The 25,021-nt window shown below is 44.1% G+C and overlaps 1 protein-coding gene across 3 annotated transcripts in view; it reads left to right on the top strand.

Annotated features, from left to right (window-relative positions):
* Arhgef3 (Rho guanine nucleotide exchange factor 3) overlaps positions 1 to 25,021 on the top strand; it is a 321,024-nt gene that overhangs the window by 80,452 nt on the left and 215,551 nt on the right. For all 3 annotated transcript variants that reach the window (XM_058582175.1, XM_046452866.2, XM_046452868.2), the window contains one exon: positions 23,150 to 23,216. In XM_058582175.1, the coding sequence (XP_058438158.1) occupies positions 23,150 to 23,216 (67 nt within the window). The remainder of the gene's footprint in view (positions 1 to 23,149; positions 23,217 to 25,021) is intronic.

Genomic DNA, 25,021 nt, shown 5'->3' with positions numbered 1-25,021 from the left:
TCCTTCTGTGCCTCCTGCCAAGCCTTGGCACGGCCAGCCCCTCAGCTTAGCACTGGTTCAGAGATCCAGAGGCAGAGCTGGCACTCAAAGCCCAGCTTCCCACCTGCTAACACATTGCTTCTGCTCTGTGCTCCAGCTTCCTCGTCTGTGATGAGGGTTGCCAGAACTGTTGTTGGATGATGTGAGGTGATGGTTTACCTGAGCATTTTAAGTATCTCCTGGCCCACGGTGAAGATTCAATATCCATGGACCATTATTATCATTTATTATTACTATGAAGGTTATGACTACTACCACCATCCTATTTTTCTCTTTCATTCTCATGAGAGTTTATCCTCTCTTTTGCCTCCACATCTTTACCTACTCTTTCCTCTCCACTCTCTGCCACCCCCACTCCTGCCCTGAAACTGCCTCCAAGTGAGCATCTGGTATCAGGAATTCTTTGCTGGGTCTTCATCGGAGGCTCCCTTTTCACAGAAGTGGCCTTGGCCCACCTCCTTCTGGACTATCTATCTTTCTGTCTGTCCATTTGCTGGCTTCCCCCCCCCCAGCCCCCCTAGTCCCTGGTTGCACTGCTCTCCATGGATGAGGGCCCTGGCCTCTTTCATCACCCGAGGTCCTTGCCTTTGACCATTCTATCCATGCCAGGGCATTCCCTTGAGCCTCAGCTACAAATCCAAGTTCTCCACTGTTAGCTGGACCTTTCTGCTCCTCCCAGTCTGGCCTCCTGATTCCCCAATGGTCCTCTACTTTCTGAGTCAACAACTGGAGCCAGCATCTTCTTTGAGGAAGTTTGGCCTTTTGCAAATGAGCTACTTCAGAGGAGGCTGAGTAGAGGGGCTGGTAAGGGTCAGCATCCCCCACTTCAGACATAGCCCATGTGGACTCCTGCTTCACTTTCTCTTCTCAAGCTAGAAGTAGGTTTCAGAAAGCTAAGGATTAAATTATCAGAGAATGTAGAAGGCAATATGTCCACTGTTATTTTCTATGTTCTTGTCTCTGTGTGATGAGAGAAGACAATAAAAAGGAAGAACCAGCTGGGAATTGTGGTGCACTCCTGTAATCCCAGACTCAGGAGGCTGAGGCAGGAAGATCCCAGTTCTAGAACAGCCTCAGTAACTCACTGACACCCTCAGCACTTAGTAAAACCTTAACTCAAAGTGGGGACTGGGGATATAGCTCAGAGGTAAAGTGCCCCTGAGTTCAATCCTCATTACTGAAAATGAAAAAAAAAAAAAGAAGGCATGAGCCAATGACCCACTGATATACACAACACCATGAACAAGTCTCAGTGCATTATACTGAGTAAAAGAAGTAAGACATAATGTGACGTTCTGGAAAAGGCAAAATTGTACAAACAGAAAACAGATTAATGGTTGCCAGGATCTAGACTAGGGAGGAGGGTGTGACTACACAGGGGCAGCATGAGGGACTTTCTGGAGGGACAGTTCTGGCTCTTGATTGTGGTGGCAGTCATACTCCTATAAGCATTAGCTAAAACTCAGATCTATATACCCAGAGAAAGAACTTCACTGGTGTAAAAGTGTATTTTAAGCTGGGTGTGGTGGTGCATGCCTGTAATCCCAGAGGCTGGGGAGGCTGAGGCAGGAGGATCATGAGTTCAAAGTCAATCTCAGCAACTTAGTGAGGCCCTAGGCAACTTGATGAGACCTTCTCTCTAAATAAAATATAAAAAAAGGGCTGGGGGTGTGGCTCAGGGGTTAAGCACCCCTGGGTTCAATCCCTGGTACCAAAGAAGAAAAAAAAAAGAGTATTTTAAAAAGCAAATGAGTGAAATAAAATATAGGCTGCCAGGAAGGGAGAAAGAGCATGGTGGCATCATCTGCCAGCAATTTAGTCTTATGTCCAGTTTTACAGTCGTGGAAACTAAGGCTCTGGAGCCTAAGCAGCTGTGGGAGGTTTCTTCTCTCTACTTGCCCTCCGCAGGCCCTGATGCTGCATCAAGAGCTGAGGCCAGAGGGCTCAGAGGGGGGCCTGGTTTCTGTTCTTACAGAGCTTGCTCTGCAGAAAGCCCAGACAGCAGCATTCTGGAGACGAGTGGTAGGGAGGATCTGGTAGTGTGGGGCCGTGGCAGGGTCAGGGGAGAGGTCCTGAGGAACTAGCAGTTGAGCCAGGGACTGAGGGTATGTGGGAGTGGAGAGGTGCTGGGGCAGAAGGAGCTCCATGTATGTAGGCCCGTGTGATGGGAGAGGAGAGAGAAGGAACTGGTGAGGGCTGAGCTGCAGTCTCTCTGGGTGTTGAGGGGATGAGATTGAGACCAACAGCCATTTTTAAACAATTGGGAATTCTGTCTCAGGGCACTGGGAAGCCTTTGCATGTGGAAGCAGGGCAAACCCCAGGGCTGCCCATCCATCTCGAAGAGCAGGCTTGGGCCTCTCCCTGTGTTTCCAACCTATTGCTGGGGCTTTTGTGATGCTGGAAATACCTGTGTGGGTATGTACGTGTATGTGTGTGTATGTGTCTTTTTTGTGTAATCCCCTCTGATGGTGATTCATGCCTGATTGCTCCTAGACTCCAGTGCCCCAGTACAATCCGTTATAGGCTGCATCTGGCAGAGTCCAGAGGTGTCGTAACTGTGCAATACTTAATGGCCAACCCTCCCCTGAGCATGCTGTGGGGAAACGGAAATAACCCTCTGCAGCCTGTCCCCATCTGAGTCTGAACAGAGCCTTCTCTGGGAGCCCAGTAGCAGCATGTGTAGTGGCTCCCTTGGCCTGAATTCCCCATGACCTCCACCCCTCCTGGCCAGGCAGCGTCACTTAGCTGTTCACTATGAATTCCCTTTGTCAGCCCCATCACCATGGGGTCATCTTATCCATTTACTCCATCATTTGCCCTGCTTATAACAACACCTAGGTATGCATGGCTCACGTACTCCCTAGCACTTTGTCCCTGGGAAACACCGGGCAAATGTGTGTGCTGGGAGCTCTGTTGCAGTGGAGCAGGCCTGCAAGCTTTTCTCAGCAATGCGGGTTACCTGAGACCTGTGCACCATATCCCCACTTGGAACTTCGGTTTTCCTGTCTTTCTTTACAATGTAGCTGGCACTGAGCTCTGCTGCCTGCCTGTGTAGTAGGGGAACACACCTGGAGACCAGCTGAGGTTGCAGAGACCTGGTTTAGGGATAGGGAGAAGAGAACAACTGTCACCTGTCAGCCAGAGGACTGTGCTTTGCAGGTGCGTGTATTCCCTGGCTGCTCCACACACTAGGGAGTGAGTGAGTGAGCTGAGCAATGGTGTGTGTTTTAAGGTGTGTGTCTGTTTTAATTTAAAACCACAGATTCATTTTAGAAGATTTCCTTATGTTTCTTAGGAAGTCTTCAAAGGCCTGGGATGAAAAAAATGACTGCTGTTCTCTCCAAAAGAAATAGAACTTTCCATAATGTTTCGAATCTGAAAGGGGAATTGATGTTCCCTCTGCTGACACCAGGTAGCAGGGGGAATCGGTCATTATGGGGCCACTGAGGAGTCTGGAAGGATCATATTCCATTGTGCAAGGTCAGCTGTCCCTTCTTTTCTTTTCCTTCCCTCCCGAGTCCACTGTGAGAGCCAAACTAATCCAAAATATTATCCTTTTCTCTGTGGGGCCTTGGTGCTATAAGATCAGTTAAAAAAAAAATCTAGGGGGAGAATATTCACTTGGTTATAGTTTCATGTTGGCAACTAAAAATGAGCTTCATGAAACAGATGTCTATTCCATTTAAAAAATGCATGAAGGGTTTGTTTTTTATTTTTAAGTTCTACCATGGTGAGTATGACAGCATTTTATCTTTTTTTAACGTATAACTTGATTCACTATGTAATTTTATATCCTACCTTAAAATTCAATATTTTAGTAGAGTTATTTCCTCATGATATTGGCAAATTAGAAATCCAAGCTCAAGGGGCTCCTCCTCCTGTCTCCGGCTCTGTAACACACCCACCATCATGTGTTGTGGTGTTCGATCATCCATCACAGGTTTAGGAACAGGGCTAGGACCTAGGAGAACAGTTACCAATGACACAGGCAGAATCCCTGCCCTCGGGGGATTTATTATATAGTGGAATTAGAATTTAAACAAACACAGAGAAATATAGAGGGTAGTGGGGCTCTCTGGGCAATGGGCAAGGGGCTGCCACATGGGTTTGACCTCCAAGCATGGGTAGTGGGGCCAGTGGTGATCCAGTCTTTTGTAGATATCATGTGTCTATAAAGCCTATCCATGTTGGGAGGCTGAATTTAGACACTAGACTTGTAATTTCCCTATGAAAGATGCCCCAGTGGGGACTCAGGACTGTGGTTCCCTTTCTATGTGGGGCTAACTGAGGACTGAATGTTAATGTGTGAATAGGGTCAGTTTTTGAATTGGGATTGTCCTAGGAGGAGACATTAAACCTGACCCAGCTCTCTGAGCCTGCAGGAAGGGCTGTGCTGTCAATGCACTGGTCTCCAGTATTGGAAATGGGAGGCTGTTGGTAGCATTCCAGGCTGCTCTTGGAGGCAGAGGGCAATTTTTAGAGAGGTTTCTCAGGTTTATAACCACAGTGAAGTCTGAAAGGATAGACACCAGGCCAACGGTCACCAACTCTGAGTGTGACAAAATGAATGGCCAGAGCAGGACAGCAGGGAGGAGCAAAGACCCCAAGAGCCCACACCCCATCTGAAAAGACAGCTGCCACTCATCCCCAGATGACTGCGGTCATATATGAGAACATGAGCACTTGGGAATGGAGATTTTCCAAACATTTCACATTTCACCAAACAGACATCTGATCTCTTTCTTTTTTTTTTTTTTTGGTACCAGGGATTGAACTCATGGGCACTCAATCACTGAGCCACATCCCCAGCCCTGTTTTGTATTTTATTAGAGATAGGGTTTCACTGAGTTGCTTAGCACCTCGATTTTGCTGAGGCTGACTTGGAACTCAAAGTCCTCTGCCTTAGCCTCCCAAGCCACTGGGATTACAGGTGTGTGCCACCACATGGCTCAGACACCTGATTTCTAAGTGAAATCTTCTAGCTTTTAAGGTGTTGGAAACTACCTCAAAAATAAATGATATTTGTGGGTCATATAAAATATATGAGTAAGCTGAGTGTGGTGGTTCATGCCTGTAATCCCAGAGACTTGGGAGGATGAAGCAGGAGGATCACAAGTTTGAGCAAGGCCCTAAGCAACTTAGTAAGACCCTGTCTCAAAATAAAAAAATGTGAAGGGCTGGTGTGGCTTGGTGGTAAAGTGCCTCTGGGTTTAATTCCTACCCTGCTCTAATAATAATAATTATTATAATTATAATTATTATTAAAATAATAATAATAATAATAATATTGACGTGTACCCAAAATTTAGCTTAGAGGTTAAATTATAATTTTTCCTTGCTTTCTTGTTACATTTTTATTGTTTGCTTTTGCAATGAGCATTTAATATCTACCTATAAATAGGGGGGGAAAGAAGGAAGACATCTTTATAACCCAGAGGGCTGCTCACCTATTAGTTCTCATTGATGGCCCCTGGTCAGTGGGGCTGGTCAAGCTGCAGAAAGCTTTGCAAACGTCAGTGCAGGGAAGAGAACCCATGTGCAGAAATAGAAGGAAGGAGAACCTGAGGGCTCTGTAGGCCTGGTCCTAGGCTTCTGATTAGGACAACAGGCAGGTGGGGACCTGGGAGCACTCTGGGTTTCCATCCTCCATTCCCTCATTCAGTCATCCACCATATGTATACTGTGCATCTGCAATGCTGAGAACTGACCTGCCCCCCAGGGATACAGCAGTGAGCCAAGTAGACCAAAATCTACGCCCATAAGGGATTCAAATGGGGGCCACCAACAAGAAGCCGTAAGACATAGGGTAGGTCTGATGGAGGGAAATAGTATGGAAAACAGGCAGGGGTGTGAACAGGGAAGCTGGAGAAGGCTGCGGTTTCCAACAGGCCAGCCTCGAAGAGTCCCACTGAGAACAGACCCGAAGGAAGGGTTTCCCTTCACTACATGTATATTAAGTGCTCACTGTGTGTCGAGCACTATGTTAGGCACTGTGGAAGATCTCCTGGCAATATCTCTAATTTTCCACTTGGTTCCCTAAACAAACCTGGACACTGAAATAAAGCATAGTTCTTTTGGTTGTATGTGATGAAAGTACGATATAGATTTGCTTAAAATGGGCTTCCTTTTTATCATTGGCAAAGCTAGTGATAATTTTGCCTTCGGGCATGGTTGGATCCATGTGGCTGATCCATGGTGAGGAATCTGTCTCTTTTTAGGTGTCTTGCTCTACTTTCCCCAGATTAGCTTCCTTCTTTTGTAGGCTTTCTATACTATGCCCTGCACAACTCCCAGTTTGTACCCCATCTGCTAATCTACTGTACCAGAAGGAATGTATATCTTTTCTTTGTAGTAAGTCTGAGGTAGCACTGTCATTGGCTGGGCTGGTCACATGCCTCTCTAAGGAGCCCAGGGTTTGCTCTTCATGAATCACAGGGTCTGAGAACTAGGAGGGGCAACTCCAGCCAACAATCAGGGCACTGTTGACAGAAGAAGAGGAACCAAATGCTGGTCATTGAGAAAAAGCTGGTGTCCACCCCAGCAACTCTGCATCCAAGGGGACACTTGCATCAAGGAAGCAGGGAGCTCTGCCAAGTACCTGCTTTAAGGGTCCCCACCTGCCCACCACAAACCATGTGCCCTTGATTGGCTCCTGGTTTTCAGTCTCTAAATAAGGCTGGTAGACTGGCTTGTTCTCTGAGGATCCTTCCAGCTCTCAGTCCATTTGCGTTTGAGGTGCAGGATGGGAAAACAGACAGCATTTAATTAAATTACCAGGTTTGAAACAACACAGGGCCAGGGATCCTGGTGAAACACATTGGTAGTTTTGTGGTTTTGATTTGTCCTCCCCAACTAACTCTTGGTGAAGTTCTAGGGGAGCTCTGAGAGGACATGAGACCTACCTTTATTCAAGCTTCAGGGCTGTGTCCTGTGGCATCACCTATGGCACTGCCCATATGGCATGACTCGAAGTTCTGCAAGCGTCTCAGTCTGGTGATGGGAAGTGAACTTCACTGCTGCAGATTTCATGCTCCAGAGGCCAGAATGGTTCATTAAGGAAAATTTACCCTGGCTTCACCTCCCAGCATGAACTAGTGAGCAGACCGTTGTTTAAACATTACGTGTCTGTCCACAGCTGTAGGGGAAACCAGCTGTGTGGGTGTCGGCATGTGTTTCCAAGACACCAATAAGATGTCTCAGTTCAGAATTTCATTTTATTGGTTCTGTCTCATCTTGACATTTGGATACACACCAGTGTATGTCCTGGGAGGCTGGGGAAGGATGTTTTCCTTCCTGCTGCTGGCCAGACATCTACAGGGGCCAGCGTTCATGCTGCATGGCAGAGGACTGGAGAGTGAATCACCTCAAAGCTAGAAAACCATGCATCACCCTCTGCAGGAAATGCTGGCGGTCACAGCCACAGCTATGTGGTATTGGTGCACAGAGCCGCGCAATAGGCAAAAGCTCTGGTACCCACCTATTGGACTGGAAGCCAAGTAGTGTTAGTACCCTTCCATGTGACCTGGCACAAATTACCTTATCTCTCTGAACCTCAGTGTCCCTACCTGTAAGCCTGAACAATAGCAGCAGCATTTACTCACACGATGTTGTCAGAATGATATAAAACCTGTAAGGTTTTTTTGGTACTGGGGATTGAACCTTGGGGGCACTTAACCACTGAGCTGCATCCCCAGCTTTTTAAATTTTTTATTTACAGACAGGGTCTCACTAAGTTGTTTAGGGACTTGCTAAGTTGCTGAGGCCAGCTTTGAACTCACTACCCGCCTGCCTCAGCCTCCTGAGTCACTGGGATTACAGGTATGCACCATCATGCCTGGCACCTCTCAGGTTCTTGTCACCCAGAACAAGGACCACTGTTAGTGGTGGTGTCAAGAGACAGGGTGGTATCATATTCACAATAGCTAATGTGCAGGCCTGTTATACCCATGATGGAGCAGACGCTGTTCTTAGTTCTTCTAAGCACATGAACTCAAGTGGATGAGATGATCCTTCCCATTCGCCTAGGCAGGTGCTGTTATTATTCTCACTGTATGAGTGGGCGACTGCAGCACAGAGGGTTAAGTGACCTTCCCAGCATCACACAGCTAATAGGTGGTGGAAGCCCAGGCAGCTGGCTATGGAGTCTTTGTTCTTAACCATCACCCTAGGTAGTCTGGCTAAGTAGTAAGAGCTGCACAGAGAGCTTCCAGGAGGTCAGGAAGTGTTCTAAGCACTTTCTATAGCTTGAGTCATTTAACCCTTACAAAAGCCAAACCCTATGAGGCTGGTCGGTGTGTTCCCCGTCTTGCAGATGAGGAAACTGAGGCACCTAGAAAGAGCTGTGAATGGGAATAGAGTTCCCATCCTCGTCAGCTGGGTGATTTAAGACACAGGGAAGCTACCTTTCTGAGCCTCAGGGTTGCCACAGGTGCTAGGTGGTCCAGATGAGTGCTGTGCATACGTGGGGCAGACCATCCTGGGAGGGTGGCTGTTTTACTGGTCAGCCACTTGTCACAGACTCCAGCCCTTTTCCTGGATCTAAGCCTGTCTGTCTCTTGCTGGGACAGAGCTGAGAGCCTTTGGGAAGGTCCGGCTTCTCACAGGAGGAGGTCTTTGATGAGGTGCCCACCCCAGCTTGGACCATCTGTGGCACCAAGGTCCAGCCAGCCCCACCACAGAGACTGCATCTGGCCTGGAAGGTGGTGAGTGGAGAGATAAGTGAAGAACCCATCCCAGCCCTTTGGGGCCTGCTGAGCTGTAGGTCTGGGTCTCTGCTCAGTGGCAAACAGAGTGATTATGGGATGAAAGGATGAGATGAAAAGCACCGACTCCAGGAAATGCTGTATTTTCACAGTGTGGAGTAGCAGGTCTCCTTGCCATGGCCTGCCTTACTAGGAACGATACAAGGGACTTTCCTGACAGCCAGTCTCTTTCTGACTGTTGGGAGCTTATCTGGTTTCTCCCTCTACAGCAATACCGGGAGGGCTATCCCTGTCCTTACATCCCTATTTGTAGTCATTTTAGCACATTAATTATTATAAGGGTGAACTTCTGGATCATTTAATGCTCTTGGAAAATGCTGTCAAATTGCTGCCAAATTATCCTGTGGAGATGTCATGTCAATTTATACATTCCAAACTGTGAAGCAAAGTGCCTGCTTCTCCATATTCTTGCTCACATTCAGTTTTACCAATGAAGTTTGCTAATCTGAAAGTAGATGTGTTATCTCATTTAAATTTCTACTTTTCTAGTTGCTAGGGAGGGCAAACACTCTTTTGTTTGTTTATTGGTTGTTTGGCCTTCTTCTGTGTTATGGCAAGACATTTCTGTGTCCTATAAAAGATTAGTATTTTATGATTACAAACTTAATGCAAGTATTTTATAAAAATTCAGACAGTATAGGAATGTATAACATGGAACTGCAGGGTCAGTCCTAACCTTGAGAAATCACTGCTGTTGACAGTGTGAAAATTATTTTTTCAGAATCTTATGGAAATTTTTGGATTCTACTCACTTGCCTTAAAGATGTCTGAAGGTTCATTCGTGGCTTTACAGTCTTAAAAGGTGTTCTGCTCAGTAGTATTTTTGTCAAATAAAAGTAGTAGGTTTATTTCTTATTAAATCTATTTAGGCACTGCCCAGTTATATACCTGTAGTACCAGCTACTATGGAGGCTGAGGGAGGAGGATCTCTTGAGCCCAGGAGTTTGAGGCCAATCTGGGAAATATGGTAAAACCCCATCTCAAAAAAAAAAAAAAAAAGAAAAAGAAAAGAAAAAAATTATCTACTTAAAAAAGCTGTGTGTCCAAGTGGTGGGTACTGAATTTGGGGTCCCTACTAACTGCTCTTTCATCTCTCCCTGCTCAACTTGGATGTATGATCTGCTGGTTGTGTCTGGCTCTGTGCTGTCCACAGGAGTATTTTCTGTTTTTTGGTGTCAAACTGCTGAGTTGAGAGCAGTATCAAGAGATTGAGGGCTCCTGGTCCTCTGCCAGGGCCAGCACCATTGCCTCTGTGGAAGGAAGAAATAATAGCCAGCTTTTACTCTATCTGTCCTTTGCATTAAACCTCTCAACACTCTCCGATGTTAAAAATCTAATATTATCCTATTTTTCGTTGTCTTAACACATGGGTTCCGAGAGGCCAAACCCTTTGCTTTAGGGTCACCAGCCAGCAAGCGTCATAGCCAGATCATAGCCAGAATTTAACCCAAGCCCCTCCAGGCATTGAGAGGCCCCTTGAAATGTTAGCCACCCACTCTGCAGATCTGTTTCTTTATGCACAGCCTTTCCATGAGCCTCATCTCTCTGTTGACCTGTATACACATTGGCCTGGTCCAAATGCATCCAGGGAACCTCTAGTTGGTTCCCAACCTTGTAAAAACTTGAGCAAGTTGGGGGCAGGTAAAAGGATGAGTTTGCGAGGTCTGCATCCATGAATCAGGGCTCCCATATGGAGCTGAGGGCAAGCATCTTTGCCTGGGTGACAAGGGGCGGTTGCCATGGCAGCAGCTATGGCAATGCTGATGCAAGCACTGGCCTGTTCCCTCTGAAGCCCAGCTGGGAGCAGGAAGATGGCAAGGTGCCCAAGAGAATAGGGCTTGGGTTGCCCTATGCTTTCAGGTGGACTCTGTTTGATACGAATTTTTGGTAAGCATGGCACATACTAATTAACATAGTTAATTGCTCTTTCCCCAGTTGTGGCTCTTGGATTTGGTGGTCAGAAAAACCCTTTGATAGGGCTCGGGGGCTAAGAGCAGGAACCCTGGTGTTGGGCTGTCTGGCCCTACCTGTTCATGGCCATGGGGCATTTCCAAGTCTAACCCCAGTGCCACAGCCTGTACAGTGCCTTACCTGTACAGCCCGTACCTGACAGGGCCCCAGGAGTTAATCTGTAGAAGAGAAACAGCAGGAATGGTATTATTATGATGATGAAAATACTGATGCTCTTAGCCTCGCTGACTCAGAATTGCCTCTCACTCCTACACACTCCCTTTTTTTCTAGTGTCTGAGTTCAGCCAACATTAGTGGGGGCAGCTTGCTGTTTGTCACAGTGCTTGAAGTCATCTGAGCTCCGTTGGTGCCCTCCATGTTACCTTTCCTTTTCTCTATATGGGCTTGAACAAATCTGCCACAGTCCCAACCCCCACCACCATATTTCACTGATGGTTTGGGAATAAACATGTTTTTATGTGTCACCCTGGTCACTGCCAAAAACAGCGTTTATGGAGCTTCTAATTACCTTGGAGACTGTGGTAGGTCCTGTATCAGAGTCAATAAACTGCTTTAAGCCATGCTGGCTAATTTAAGAATTTTTGGTGTTTTTAGCTGTTAGAATCAACAGAACATTTATTAGAAATGCCCATTCCTGGGAACTCATTTTTAGGATTGCAATTTTCATTTTGGAGGTGTTGGGCCACCTATCTGCTGATTTATTGGCTTCTGATCAATACACTATGGAATCAAATGTGAAGACTGTCTTCTCCTATGGCAAAAGATCCTTGTAGGGTACTTGATGCATAGCATCTAGGACAGGGTAGTGGCTATAAGTGTGAGTTTTGAATTTGAGCTTTCTGGGATTTGAAAAACATGAATTTGTCTCCTTCCTTTCTCTTCCTCCTCCTCTTTTTTTTTTTTTTTTTTTTTTGGTAATGAGGATTTAACCCAGTGGCACCTGAGCTACATCCCCAGTCCTTTTTAAATATATTTTATTTTGAGACAGAGTCTTGCTAAGTTGCTTAGGGCCTCACTAAGTTGCTGAGGCTGACTTTGAACTTGTGGTTCTCTTACCTCAGTCTCCTGAGTAACAGGGGTTACCGGCATGCACCACCATGCCCAGCTATCTCCTTTCTTTTTGTTTGTGATTTGAGTAATTCCAAAGACAGCTTTCTCACTTTTATTTCTTTAATCAAAGATTGGCAAGATAGTTCAAATTCATAGTGATTTTGTTTATCTATCTATCTATCTATTTATTTATTTAATTTTGTGGTACTGGGGATTGAACCCAGGGACCCTCAACCATTGAGCTATGTCCCTAGCACTTTTTTTTTTTTTTTTTTTCTATTTTGAGACAGGTTCTGGCTAAGTTGCTCAGGCTAGACTTGAATTTCAGATCCTCCTGCCTCAGCCTCCTAAGTCTCTGGGATTATAGGTGTGTACAACCACATCCAGCTCATAGCGATTTTTAAAAATACCCCCTAAGGGATGTTTGCTCCAAATTCATTAAAATACTAGGAAAACTCAGCCATGCAAATTTTACATTGAAATTATAAATTTAATGAACTATAATATGCACATAGAAAAGTATACCAATTAATCTTCATTTTTTTTTTTTAAATATGAGGTCTCACTATGTTGCCCAGTCTGTCTTGAACAATTAGGTTCAAGGGATCCTTCTACATCAGCCTCTCAGGTAGTTGGGAATACAGGTGTGCACCACTGAGTCTGGCTTTCTTGAATTTTTATTTGTAAATGTAGAAAAATCAATAAATAAGGGTAACTTACCTCTGATCTATAATAATAATAATAATAATAGTTGTTGTTATTATTATTATTATTATTATAAAAGTCTAGTTGTACTTCATGTAAAGAGGAAGAAACCTGATAACTTTGGCTCTGCACCTGGTACTTAGTAAGCATGTGTGTTTCCAACTTCCTTTCTCTGTCATTGCTGCTTCTAAATGTTTTCATCATTTGTTTATTTTTGTGCTCTGGAGCCAGAACTGCCTGCCTTTGAATCCTGACTTCAACATCTACTAGTTGTGTGATTTGGGGCAGTTCATTTAACCTCTCTGAGCCTCAGTTTCTTCATCTGGAAAGTAGGAACAAAAGGTACCTACTTACAAAATTGTTTTGAGGACTAAATGAGCTAATACTTACCAAACAATTGGACATGATTAGCACACAGCTAGCACTCACTGTATAAGCACTGGTATTAAAAAGCAAACCCTTAAAAACTTAGTCTCAGTGGCAGAGAAATTGAAGTGTCTTCCAGTCCGCAAGTCAAAGGGCAGTGATCTGAGGAGTTGGGGTGCCCCTGATCTGATCCCACATCTGCTCATGAGCAGAGAGCTTCGGTTTCTTATTCCAGCCAAGCTGGCTCACGGGAAGGTAGAGTACAAACAAGGAGTCCTGGTTAGAAAAATACACACTCAGGAAAGAACGGGCTCTCCCCAGGCAGAACTTTAGAAAAACAACAATCTGCTGCTCCTTGATTAAAGAGTAAAAAACTAATTATTCTTTCCGGAGGGACATGAGGCTGCTCTCTGCTGGGCTGTGACCTGGAGATGCAGGATGTGGATTTCCTTCAGATGTAAGAAAGTATTTCCCACTGAAAATGTACGATGATGCAGATGGACATGAGGGCCTGGGGCTGGGTGGAGGGAGGATTCCATGGCTTCTAGAGGCAACCCCTAAACATTTTAGAAACATCATTGCAGGTCAGCATTCGGGGTGTGTGTGTGTGTGTGTGTGTGTGTGTGTATAAATTCTTATATTAGATTTTTATAAAGATCTCTGGTATATAACATCCCTTTAAAAATATGCTATATATAAATAAATAAATAAATAAAATAAAGGTCTTAAAAAAAGGGGGGCTGGGGTTGTGGCTCAGCGGTAGAGCACTCGCCTAGCACGTGTGAGGCCCTGGATTTGATCCTCAGCACCACATATAAATAAATAAATAAAATAAAGGTATAAAAAAGTATGCTATAATTTTAGTTAATTAGACCATCTTACAACTAGCTTAGATGTTTAAAGTCTAGAGCTTCATCCAAACAATGAGGATGTGATCAGGATGCCAAGAAGGTAGTACCACTGGGAAACACTTTGTGTGTGTGTGTGTTTGTGCATGCGTGCAAACAACGTGCGTGGCTGACCAACACACGGAAAGGTGAATGAGCAACTATGGCTCCCGCTCAGATGGGAAGCGAAGCGGAGTTTTGGCGTACTTGTGATGGGCAATGTCTCTTGGAGTGTTGGGGGTTTTCATTTGCTGTGGGTTGTTATGGTGTTTTGCAGATGAAGTGACCAGGGAGCCACCCCAGGGTTAGTAGGACAAAAATCATATTTAGTCTAAAGCACTTGGGAAGGGCCACATGAGCCATCTCTCCCTACATCCCTCCTGGCCAATGTTCCCTCCAGTGCTGTTCATTTAGACAGCTCTGAGGGAGAAGGTGGCAGGCATTTGAGCACCCTTCTGTTCAGAATGTACCCATCGAGGATCCAGCTTGGCCTGAGGGGCCAGGGAGAGAGAAGTGGACTGAGGTAAGTTCAGATCCGCAGCTCCACCTCAGGCTTGCAGTTGCACCTCCGCCCAGAAGGCCCTATAAATGGCTCTTCAACTACAAAAACCATCCCCTCTCTCTTACCCTGGTTGAGTGTACACAGTTGTATTCATGTTTTTTCATCATGTCTATGAGGTAGTTTTGTGATACTTCAACCACAGATGACTTCTTTTTTTTTTTTTAAAGAGAGAGAGAGAGAAGAGAGAAGAGAGAGAATTTTAATATTTATTTTTTTAGTTTTTGGCAGACACAACATCTTTGTTTGTATGTGGTGCTGAGGCTCAAACCCAGGCCACACGCATGCCAGGCGAGCGCGCTACCACTTGAGCCACATCCCCAGCCCCAACCACAGACTTCTTGAGGGCAAGCACCGTTCATTCTCCATCTGTTTATTAAGCTCCTACTGAAGACCAGCAATGACTCCAAACCATGTAGTCCCTGGCCTTCCAGAGCTTGTCCCCTGGAAGGAGGCTAACAAAGTATACTTTTGCTGTGCTGGGCACCAAGTCCTTTACACATTCATCTAATCCTTACAATAGCCCTTTGAGAGCGTCCTGTTAATATCTCCATCTTACAGATGGAGGAAATAGAAATCAGAACAGTTAAATTACTTGTGCAGCATCACACAGATAGTGAATGGCAGAGCTGTCTCCAACATCTGTGCTCTTAAGCACTGGGCAAAACTATCCCTATATGGCACCACTGAGGAGGCGTCAAAAATTACCATTGGCAATTTTCCTTCTGGAAGGCTGAACTCATGACAGGCTGTTCTAAAAAGAAATACAAGCTTTGCAGGAAGCTAAAGTGCAAAAGAGGAAAAATGAGCAAAATGTCTCATGAGGTGGGAGCAGAAGACACACGGGTGTTACTGTGCGTCTCTGAGCCTGGTGTGTGTGCATGCAGGAGGGAGGGGGAAGAGGTGGAGGAAGCCAGAAGGTGTGGGAATTTTTATCATGGCTGAATGAGTCAAGTACATATGTGTCTCTGACACAGGGACTTGTGGGCTGCTTTCTCACACTTGCTGATAAAACTTCATGACTGAGCAATTTCCAGCAGCTCTTGGGGGGCACAAAATGCTTAGCCTCCCCGTTTTTAATTACAGAATTCCCTCTTCTGAAGTAGGTGATAGGATTCTATTTCACATTATTATTTTGTGAAGATTTTCTTTTATCATACATATCTTTTATTTTGCCTGAGAATCTTTTTTATTTTTACCCTCACGTTTCAGAACATCATGGTAAAATATGCATAAAATATTGCCAATTTAACCATTACCATATTTACCACTTTAAGTTGTAATGATATGGTGACACCATTACTACTGCCTAGTTCCAGAACCTTTCCATCACCGCAAAAGAGCTTGTGTATTCACTAAGCGGGCACTCTCTATTCCTTCTCTTCTAGCCACTGGCAACTACTAATCTACTTTCTGACCTCACATCTCTGCCTGTTCTAAACATTTCAGATAGATGGGATCATACAATACATAGCACTTTTTGCCTGCTCTCTTTCACATTGCATAATGTTTTCAAGGTTCTTTTGTCTATAGCATGTTATGTATCAGCACTTCATTCTTTTTATGGCTGAATAATATTTTGCCCATGGATATGCCACATTTTGTTTATCCATATATCAGTTGATAGACATTTGTATACCTTTAAAATAGTACCTGCTATGTGCCAGACACTTTGATACATGTTATATCCTGAATATTTAAAGAGTTCTTACATATAAATTAAAATAAACCTTCTTTATATAAATGAGAAATGATGAGAACAGGCATTTTGCAAGGGAAGAACTACAAATATACTAACTTTATGGATTTCAAAAATCAGTTAATCTCTTTAGTTTACTGTGGAATTAGTTTGACTAGAGTATTCCAGTATTATTTTGCTACAGTTTACAGACATTTGTTTGGGGTATTTCCCATTTGGGGCACAGTTTCACTTGTTGCTTCTTTAAGTAGCTCATGTATTCATTTGTGACCCAAAGATAATTTCCTTTGAATTTTCCAGACATTACTTCTCTAAAGCCTTTATGAAATATTTTGGGGTGTTTCTGAATGCAGATAGGTACTCAAATATTTTGGAGAATGCCACATTTTTTAAAATACAGGTTTCCAATTTCTCAGCTTGGTCACCAACAGCTGAGACAAAGCAGTTGATTTTCATAGCCAGAGGTTTTTTAAAACTGCACACACTGTTTTTCTATAATCGTACCGTCCAACATGGCAGCCACATACCACATGTGGCCATCGTGCGCTAGAAACATGGCTAACACTAATTAAGATGTGTGGTAAATGTAAAATCCAAATTGGATTTTGAAGACTTAGTATGAAAAATCAAGTTATCTGTCATATTTTTCCTACTGATTAGAATTTGAACTGATATCTCAATATGTTGGGTTAAACATATCATTAAAACCAAACTGTCTGTTTCTTTATAAAATATGACTAATAGAAAAATTTAAAGTACACATGATATTCTATTTTTAAAAAATATTTTATGTATATTTTTTAATTGTAGATGAACACACAGTATCTTTATTTTTATATGGTGCTAAGGATCAAACTCAGTGCCTCACGCATACGAGGCAAGTGCTTTATTACTGGACTACAGCCTCAGCCCCGATATTTCTATTAAATGGTACAGCTCTTAAAAAAAAAAATCTGGAACAAGGTGAAGAGAAATCCAAGTGGACACTGCAACTTCCTTGTGTTAGTTCAGAATCTTGGAAGTGCCGCTGAGACAGGCTATGGAGATGTCACATCTGTAGATCCACGGCTGTGCCCATGACAGTGTTTATTAGTATCCTCCTCACCTCTTTTCTGCCTTGGGCAGTTCATGGATCTGGTTGCTTTGTCCACCTCCACCTTCCAACCTGCTTTTCCTTTGGCCTGGCCTGCTTTTTCCATTTCTCATCGCCTGACTGAGTCCCTCTCTGGCAGGCATCAGGAGGCCTCATTTCCTCTTCGGGGCAGGAGTGGGGGTGGTCTTTCTGGCTACTCAAACTCTGGTTGTGCTCCTTTGGCATATCACCACTTAAAAAACAAACTTACTATGTTGTGATTTTTTTTTTTTAAGGAGGTGTTGGTCTGATTGTCTCAGTAAGAAAATGAAAGCAAGAGCCTTCTATCCCTTGTTCAATGCTATATCTCTAATATATGGCCCCACACCTGACATAGTGTATGTGCTCAGTAAATATTGATGATTTTTAAAAAATTATTGATGATTAAATCTAATGGGTGCGTCCCCATGAATACACACTCCTTCCCCCAGGTCTGTCCTCAGTGGGACTGCTGCAGAGAGGACCCAACTGGTAACCAAGCCATGGTGCCAGTTGATATCTCTTCCTCCTCCTCTCCTCCTCCTCCTCCTCCTCCCCCTCCCCATCTTCCTCCTCCTCTTCTTTGTCCTTCCACCTCCCCATCCCCTGCCCCTAGGGGTTGTTAAGCACTCTCAGGAATGCTTAACCACTGAACCACATCCCCAGCCCTTTTTATTTTTTAATTTTGAGGCAGGGTCTCTCTGAGTTGCTTAGGGCCTCCTTAAATTGCTGAGGCTGGCTTTGAACTTTCAATCCTCTTCCCTCAGACTCTGGAACTGCTGGGATTAGAGGCATGTACCACTGTGCCAGGCCCTGCTGACCAGTTTTGAGGTCCTGGGATTTTTTTTTTTTTTTGGAAAGAGAGAATTTTTTTAATATTTATTTTTTAGTTTTCGGTGGACACAACATTTTTATTTTATGTGGTGCTGAGGATTGAACCCAGTGGCCCACGCATGCCAGGTGAGCGCCTTACTGCTTAAGCCACATCCCCAGCCCTCCTGTGATTCTTTTTTGTCCAAGTTTATCAGAAAATAAAAAATTGGGGCTGCTGCATGATCTGTGTAGAATAAAGTGGAGGAGCCGCTCTTGGTGGTACCCTTGTGTTTTTTTTTTTTTTTTTTTTTTTTTTTTAAGAGAAAGGAAACCCAAAGCAAGGAGCTTTCTGTTCCAACTACTTCCTCACACCGTGCTCCTCCACCAAGCCTTGGGTCTTCCCAAGCTGAACTCCTGCCTGTCTGTTTTCATTTATGTACTGAAAACAGAAACTAAAAAACCTTTACCAGAAAGAAGCTGTCGCCTTCTTAAGCGGCCCAAACAGAATCAAAACAGCTGCCACAGACAGTGCTGTTCTCAGTACAAATCTATCTTCTCAGGTATAGCTGTTTGATTTTCCCAGTGATGCTACAGTTGCCCTCATGGATGGAAAAGGGGTAAAACCAAGAGAAAGAAAGAAAGAGAAAAGGAAGGTTTTGTTAGCAAGGTGCTCTGGGCTGGAAATTCAGACATTTAAATATTTACAATGTGTACATCATCTTGGCTAAGGAGGTGGTCTTTGGGGAGAGAAAAGAAGAGGCAGGAAATTAGAAGGGAAGGGGAAGTCTTTCCAATGACTCCATCCTGTTCACATGTGTGGCCATGCTGTTACCTAAACAAATATTCATAGCATGGGGAAGCCTTTGTTTTATTTGACTTATATTTTATCTGGTGTGTAAGGATTTGATGCAGATTTCATAGATCCTCCAACATGAATCTTAACAATGATAATGACTCACCCTTACTTGGTTAAGGAAGGAGACCCCCCCACACACACACACACACATACTTTTTTGGTACTGGGGATTGAACCCAGGGGAACTTAACCCCTGAGCCATATCCCCAGCCCTTTTTATTTTTTATTTGGAGACGTGGTCTTGCTAAATTGCTGAGGCTGGCCTCACACTTGGGATCCTCCTGCCCCAGCCTCCTGAGTCACTGGGGTTATAGTCATAGCCACAACACCCAGCTAAGAACCCTCTCTTAATAATAAGAATAGCTAATTTAAGTACCTATTAAGTGCCAGACTCTCTAGTACACATTTAATATAGTGCATGACTTAAGCACTTCCATTTTGTAAAAAGGGTTGATTATCCCCACTTTCCCTCAAAAGGGGAAAAGAATAGGTAACCTGCTTGTAGTTCCCCAATAAGAAAGGGAGGGAGCCATTTTTAGGCTTGGGCGGAAGAAGCAGTCTCAATGTGCACCTCTGGTCACTCACTCTCTTAGGGGCTGCTCTGGAAGTGTTGGATAATTCCCTGCTTAAGGCGATGAGCAAGGGTCACATTTGCTTTCACATGGTGGGTACATCCTGTGCTGGCTGACCCTCAGGCCTGCTGCTACTGACCTTATTCTGTTTGGTTCCAGACACACACATTTGAAGTAGAGATCATTCCCTACATGCCGCAGTCTGGCTGGGCACAAATAACCGAACCGCCACAAAGCACTTGTATGTTCAAACAGGAAACTTTATTGCCCGAACTCCACCAGCACTTCAGGCACACTCCCACTCCACCGGGCTGCGCCCGCACTCACTCTCGGAACCCTGCGAGAACTCAACGGAACTCCAAAGTAGCGGGCGCCCGAGGCAGCAAGCAGGGGTCTATATACAATTGAATACACAGCCTGTTTCAATCCAGGATCATCCAGTCACAGCAATTACAGCTTAACTTAATTATCATCTTAATGGCTCGCTGGCATCACCTCTTAACCACTCCTTTTGGCGCCATCCCGACTCGTGGCTCTCAGCACCTACATACAGCTTGACTCATGATTTTTCACTCTTACTGTGGGCATTTCCCTATTTCTACCTTAAGTTCTCTCAGGGCAGAGAGAAGTGTTCTTTCAAACCTGTCACAGGGGGTGACCTTTCCCATATGGATGGCAGCTCCCCTCCTGTCTCAGTGGTTTCTTGTGCTACTCCCCACACCCCCTGGCTTTCCCATCATCCTGTGGGAATGGCAATGCCAGTCAGCCTGGTCCTCATGACATCTAAAGCATGATGGAAATGCTGCCTGGACAGAGGGCTGTGCTTCATGATGATGAGCGTGTGCCCGACTAAGGCCTGGTTCACACTAGGTGCTAGAGGGCTGCACTCAGACTTGGATCCCTCCTCTAAGCTTCAGAGCCCAACTGCATATGTTTGTGTATGGGAAACCTGCAGAACTACGTGTCATATCGCTTGGACTTCTGTTGCCCATACGAAGAAGTTGCTTCTGAAACAACAGCATGGTGGACACAAGCCTGTAATTCTAGCTGCTCAGCAGGCTGAGGCAGGAGGATCACAAGTTCAAAGTCAGTCTTAGCAACTTAGTGAGACCCTGTCTGAAAATATAAAATGCTGGGGATGTGGCTCAGTGGTTAAGTTGGGTTTAATCCTTCGTACCAAAATAAATAAATAAATAAAAATAAAGAAGAGAAAGAAAGAAATACACCCAGGGCTGATGGGCCCATTAGATTCTTTGATAATGTGAATATCTGGAAGTCTGGCTGGGGGTGGGAAGTGAGAGGTGTGTGGGAGCTAAAAATTAGGGACAGCCTGTGTATCAGCGAGTCTCCTGGCAGTTTCCCCAGCTGAGGTGGTGGGGGGAGGGGTCTCAAGTTGTGCGGGATTGGCAGATTGGCTCAACTCAAGTTGACAGATTGGCTTGATGCTTTTTCTTTGGCTGTGACACCTGGTAATGAGGAACCCTGTTAAACTGGTGCCTTCCCTCACAGACGCCCAGGCTTCGTTCTTCCTAACACCCTGTCTACTGCAGCCTCAGGATCTAGAGTCAGGTGCATCAGCATTGGTGTTTGAATTCCCAATTGGCACCTGCCAGCTGTCTGACCTCTATTATGTGCTTTAACCTTTCTCAGCCTGTTTTAACTCATCTGTAAAGTGCTATAATCATAACATTGCATTATATCATATTATATATTATAAAATTACATTATGTAAAATTATAAATTTATAATCTATTTGAAAGTATATGATCTCATGACAATATTTTATATATAAAGTATTATATAACACCATTGTTATTCCATTCACACATCATATAATGTGTTATAACCTATTGTAAAGTTATCATGAGGCTTGGTGTATGTAGGTAAAGTGCTCAGTTCCTGATACAGCTCTACCTGAATTACTATTAATTGTTGAAATAATTAGCATTAGCTTGCAACCTATAAAACCAGGGCACATTTTTACAAATGTTCTGGTATGTATTGTTGTTTTGGAAGCAGTGAAGCCCATTAAATAATTAGGAAGGCAAAACCCAGTTGTAATTGGGAGAAGTATTATTGACATATAAAATTTTTTCTTGAAGATAGAAATTTCTTTTCAGAAGAACTTACACCCATATGCTACTTAATAGAGAAGGATATTAAATCTACTACCCACATGTCCTCTGTTTATCTCCAGATATTACTGACTTGGGTTTCTGTTGTTATGGGAGGCTGCAGGGGAGGGCGAGGCAGGAAGGGCTTCATTAAAATGCATGTCTGATGGGGGTTCCCACAGACTCTGGCCAGCTGGCCCAGCTCTCCAATGCTACTCCCATGTCCCTACTTGAACACTGTTCTGGGAGCTGGGTTTGGAAAAGAGGGAGGGAGCACAGTGCTGTCATCTACTGAGTTAGAATTCTTACCTATTGAGTCTACCTCGTGGTTATTATCTCCCCTGTTTTGCACATAGGATAACTAAAGCTCAAGAAATTACTCTCATGTTCAGGGTCATATGGCTAATCAAAAATCAAGGGACTTGAGAACAGGCAGTTGAGATCAGACTCCCATCCCTGGTCCTCAGTTTTTATTTTGGAGATGGGGAAGTGCGAGGGGTAGAGTCTAGGGCCTCACCTGTGCTAGGCAAGTGCTCTACTACTGAACCACATCCTCAGACCCTCAATTTTCTTAACTATTAGGTAGGTATAATAATGAACCCTAGTTCACAGGGTGAAAATCAGTGAGATTAACTATATAAAATCTTAACATATGCTTTTGTAAGTACTCAATACCTGTTAGTTGATGCTACTATTATAATTATCTTGTACTTTATTTCTCTCTTTTGCATGACAGAGCCAACCAATCTTTTACTCTGCTCTGACATACTGAAAAGCCTGGGCTCTGGTCACTGTGTACTTTAGGCTCGTGTTATTGTTGATTATAGAAGAGAGCCCAAGGTTAAGGTGACTGCCATATAACTAATACCTTTTGGGTACAGCTGTGAGTAAAATCTCAGGAAAAGTCCAAGGTGGATCTTTTCCAGGTATGTTTTCAGCCAGCATGAAATGTGCATATATCTATATTGGCAGGCATCATGTTTTCAAAATATTGGAAAAGATATTCCTGTAGGTCTGGTTAGCAGCTACAAAATTTGATCTCATTTGCAAGACAGAAATTAGGGCCTCTCACCCTGACATACCCTGAAGCTGCCTGTACCACTCCCAGGAAGCTTGATTCTTGGAGAGAAGTTAATGGACAAGAATACTCATGTTGACTTGTTATGCAGCAGCCATATGTCCTGTTGGTCATCTCTTTAAAAACTTGGAAATCACGTCTGACCTCCGTGGAGATGTTGGGGCTCCCCAAAGTGTGATGCAACTGGGGAGCTTCCAGGCTGAAGCCTTAGATATCACCAGATTGCCTCTGTTTGGTTTCTTTGTGACAAATAAAGATGGCGAGTTTAATCTGACTTTTTAGTTGCATCCCGAGGGCACTTTAGATTTTATTTTTTGGGCAAAAGATGGATTACTTTGTGGAACTGTGGGGTTTTCCTCCTGGGGAGTTGGGAAGGAATATGTAGTGAATTGGGCTGCTGAAGATAAAACCTCCAGCCCAAAACTAGAGAAAACTCCAGTCACCAAGTTCACCTTGTCCTTTTCTTCAGGTATTTTCCTTTGTGATAAACCTGCATTTGAAACCAGTGATCTCTTCCAAGCATTTCCTCCATGAATAATGAACGCTTTGTCTTTTCTCCTCTCCTAGGCCTAAGTGGCAGCGGCAGAACAACTTTCCCATGTTTCCCTCTCCCAAAGCCTGGAACTTCAGAGGGGTAAGTGTCTGCCCTGGGCAGCTCCTGCTATTAAAGGTCCTGTTCTAGATATGTACTCCAGCCTCCAGAGAGGTCGCTGTGAGGTTTGATTGACTTATAAATTTCCACCAAAAAAGCATCTGTTTTACTCCCCATGGAGGTTATGTTTGCATCAGCTGTTGTAGTTGAAGTGGCCCAAAAAGCATTTGCTGACATTAGCCCACCCCGAACTTCATGGATGTAGGAAGTGTCTTGTGAAGAAGCTGAGAAGGGTTATGGTTGCTGGGGTGGGCATTGGTTGCTTCCCTCGGAACCTGGAAGGAGCCCATGTACAATGAAGGAAAAGAGAAGTGAGAAATGTGCGTTCTACTAATATACAGATTTGTACTTTCATGGGGAACTTTGTTTTCCAGAAGTCTGAAGGCTTTAAACAGACTGAAAGGGAATCATTAAAGTCTCCTAATCACAGAACAGTAGTCTGTTATATTACCCTTGATATAACAGGGATGATAATGTGATCAGTCACAGTGCCAGGAGGTCCTGCTGTGCACTAGAATCAGTTCTAACACTGACCTGGGGTGGGAGGGACCTTTGCTCTGTAGGGAAGGCTTTGAGCTATGTCACCTCTAGACCCTTGTGTGTGGTGTTCCTGGCCTGCACTGCACCCCTGTACTCCCCCTCATCCACTTCATCCACAGTGACTAAGCTCTGACATCACCTTTTCTGGGAAGTTATCACTGCCACCCTTCTGAATCTGAGCTTGAGTCCCCTCCCCACTGCATGTATCCTGCACTTTCTTATCATTATGTTTAGTTAGGACTTACTGAAATTCAAGATTGAAACCCCCAGGCAGGAGGTACACAGATACCTTACCCCTCTCTTTTGTTACTACTATATCCCTGGGCTTGGCACAATTCCTGAAATAGCCATACTTAATTAATTAGTTCGATGGATGGATGGGTAGATGGATGAATGAATGAATCTGTCTCTCACATCCATCTGACACAAACCCCACATGTTGCCTTCAGATTGGGTTTTAAGCCTTCTGTCTTTCAATTAACTATTCTGACTGTTCACCCTGTAAAATGTTACATAGATCTCACTTGTTTTCTCCAGGTGTCTTATTAAAAATAAATGTACATCACAGCACTATTTTAACTCAGACTACAGTGTACTTTTCATTGAGTACAAAGAGAAATTTGTTGACTTCTGAAATAGATGTGTGAGGCTTACTGAATGCAAGTCTTGTGCTTCCTAAGTTGTTTATGGTTTAATGGATAAGTTCTCCATTTCTCAAAGTGTGTTCGGTTGAATGATCATAACCACTAAGTGAAAAAATGGCTTGTGTGGTCAAATAAATTTGGGACATTCTGAATGCACAAAATTAAATATATTCATCACTTCATGGCTTCTCAGAGCCTTTGATGTGTTGATGTGCAGGGAGACTTCACAAGGAGAGTTGATAGAATTTGCAGGAATGCCCAAAATCATGGCCCATGAAACCTTTTGCTGACCCAACAGTCTGTACACACTTTGGAAGTTGATATGTGTAGTCAATTTTGGACAATAGAGAAATTGTATCTCCTATGAGCAGATTAGTCTTTTTGAAGACTTTGTTTCTGGTAGTCTCCTGATCCACCCTCCCTTCAGTGTTGCTCTCCTAATTGAAGAGTGGTCATTTGCTGAGGGCAGTGAATATATATATAGGGCAACAAGCCACCCAGGTTTACTTAGGGACTGTCCTGGTTTTAAGACTTGCACCTGGGGAAACCCCTTGGTCCCAGGCTCTCTGGGATAATTGATTACCCTACCTGTGTCCTTGGACG

Source organism: Marmota monax, unplaced genomic scaffold (assembly GCF_021218885.2).
Source record: "Marmota monax isolate L192 unplaced genomic scaffold, Marmota_monax_Labrador192_F-V1.1 WCK01_AAM20220418_F8-fsc00042, whole genome shotgun sequence".
Taxonomy (NCBI): domain Eukaryota; kingdom Metazoa; phylum Chordata; class Mammalia; order Rodentia; family Sciuridae; genus Marmota; species Marmota monax.
Note: the sequence above shows the minus strand (reverse complement) of the source record. Positions and strands in the feature narration are given on the sequence as shown.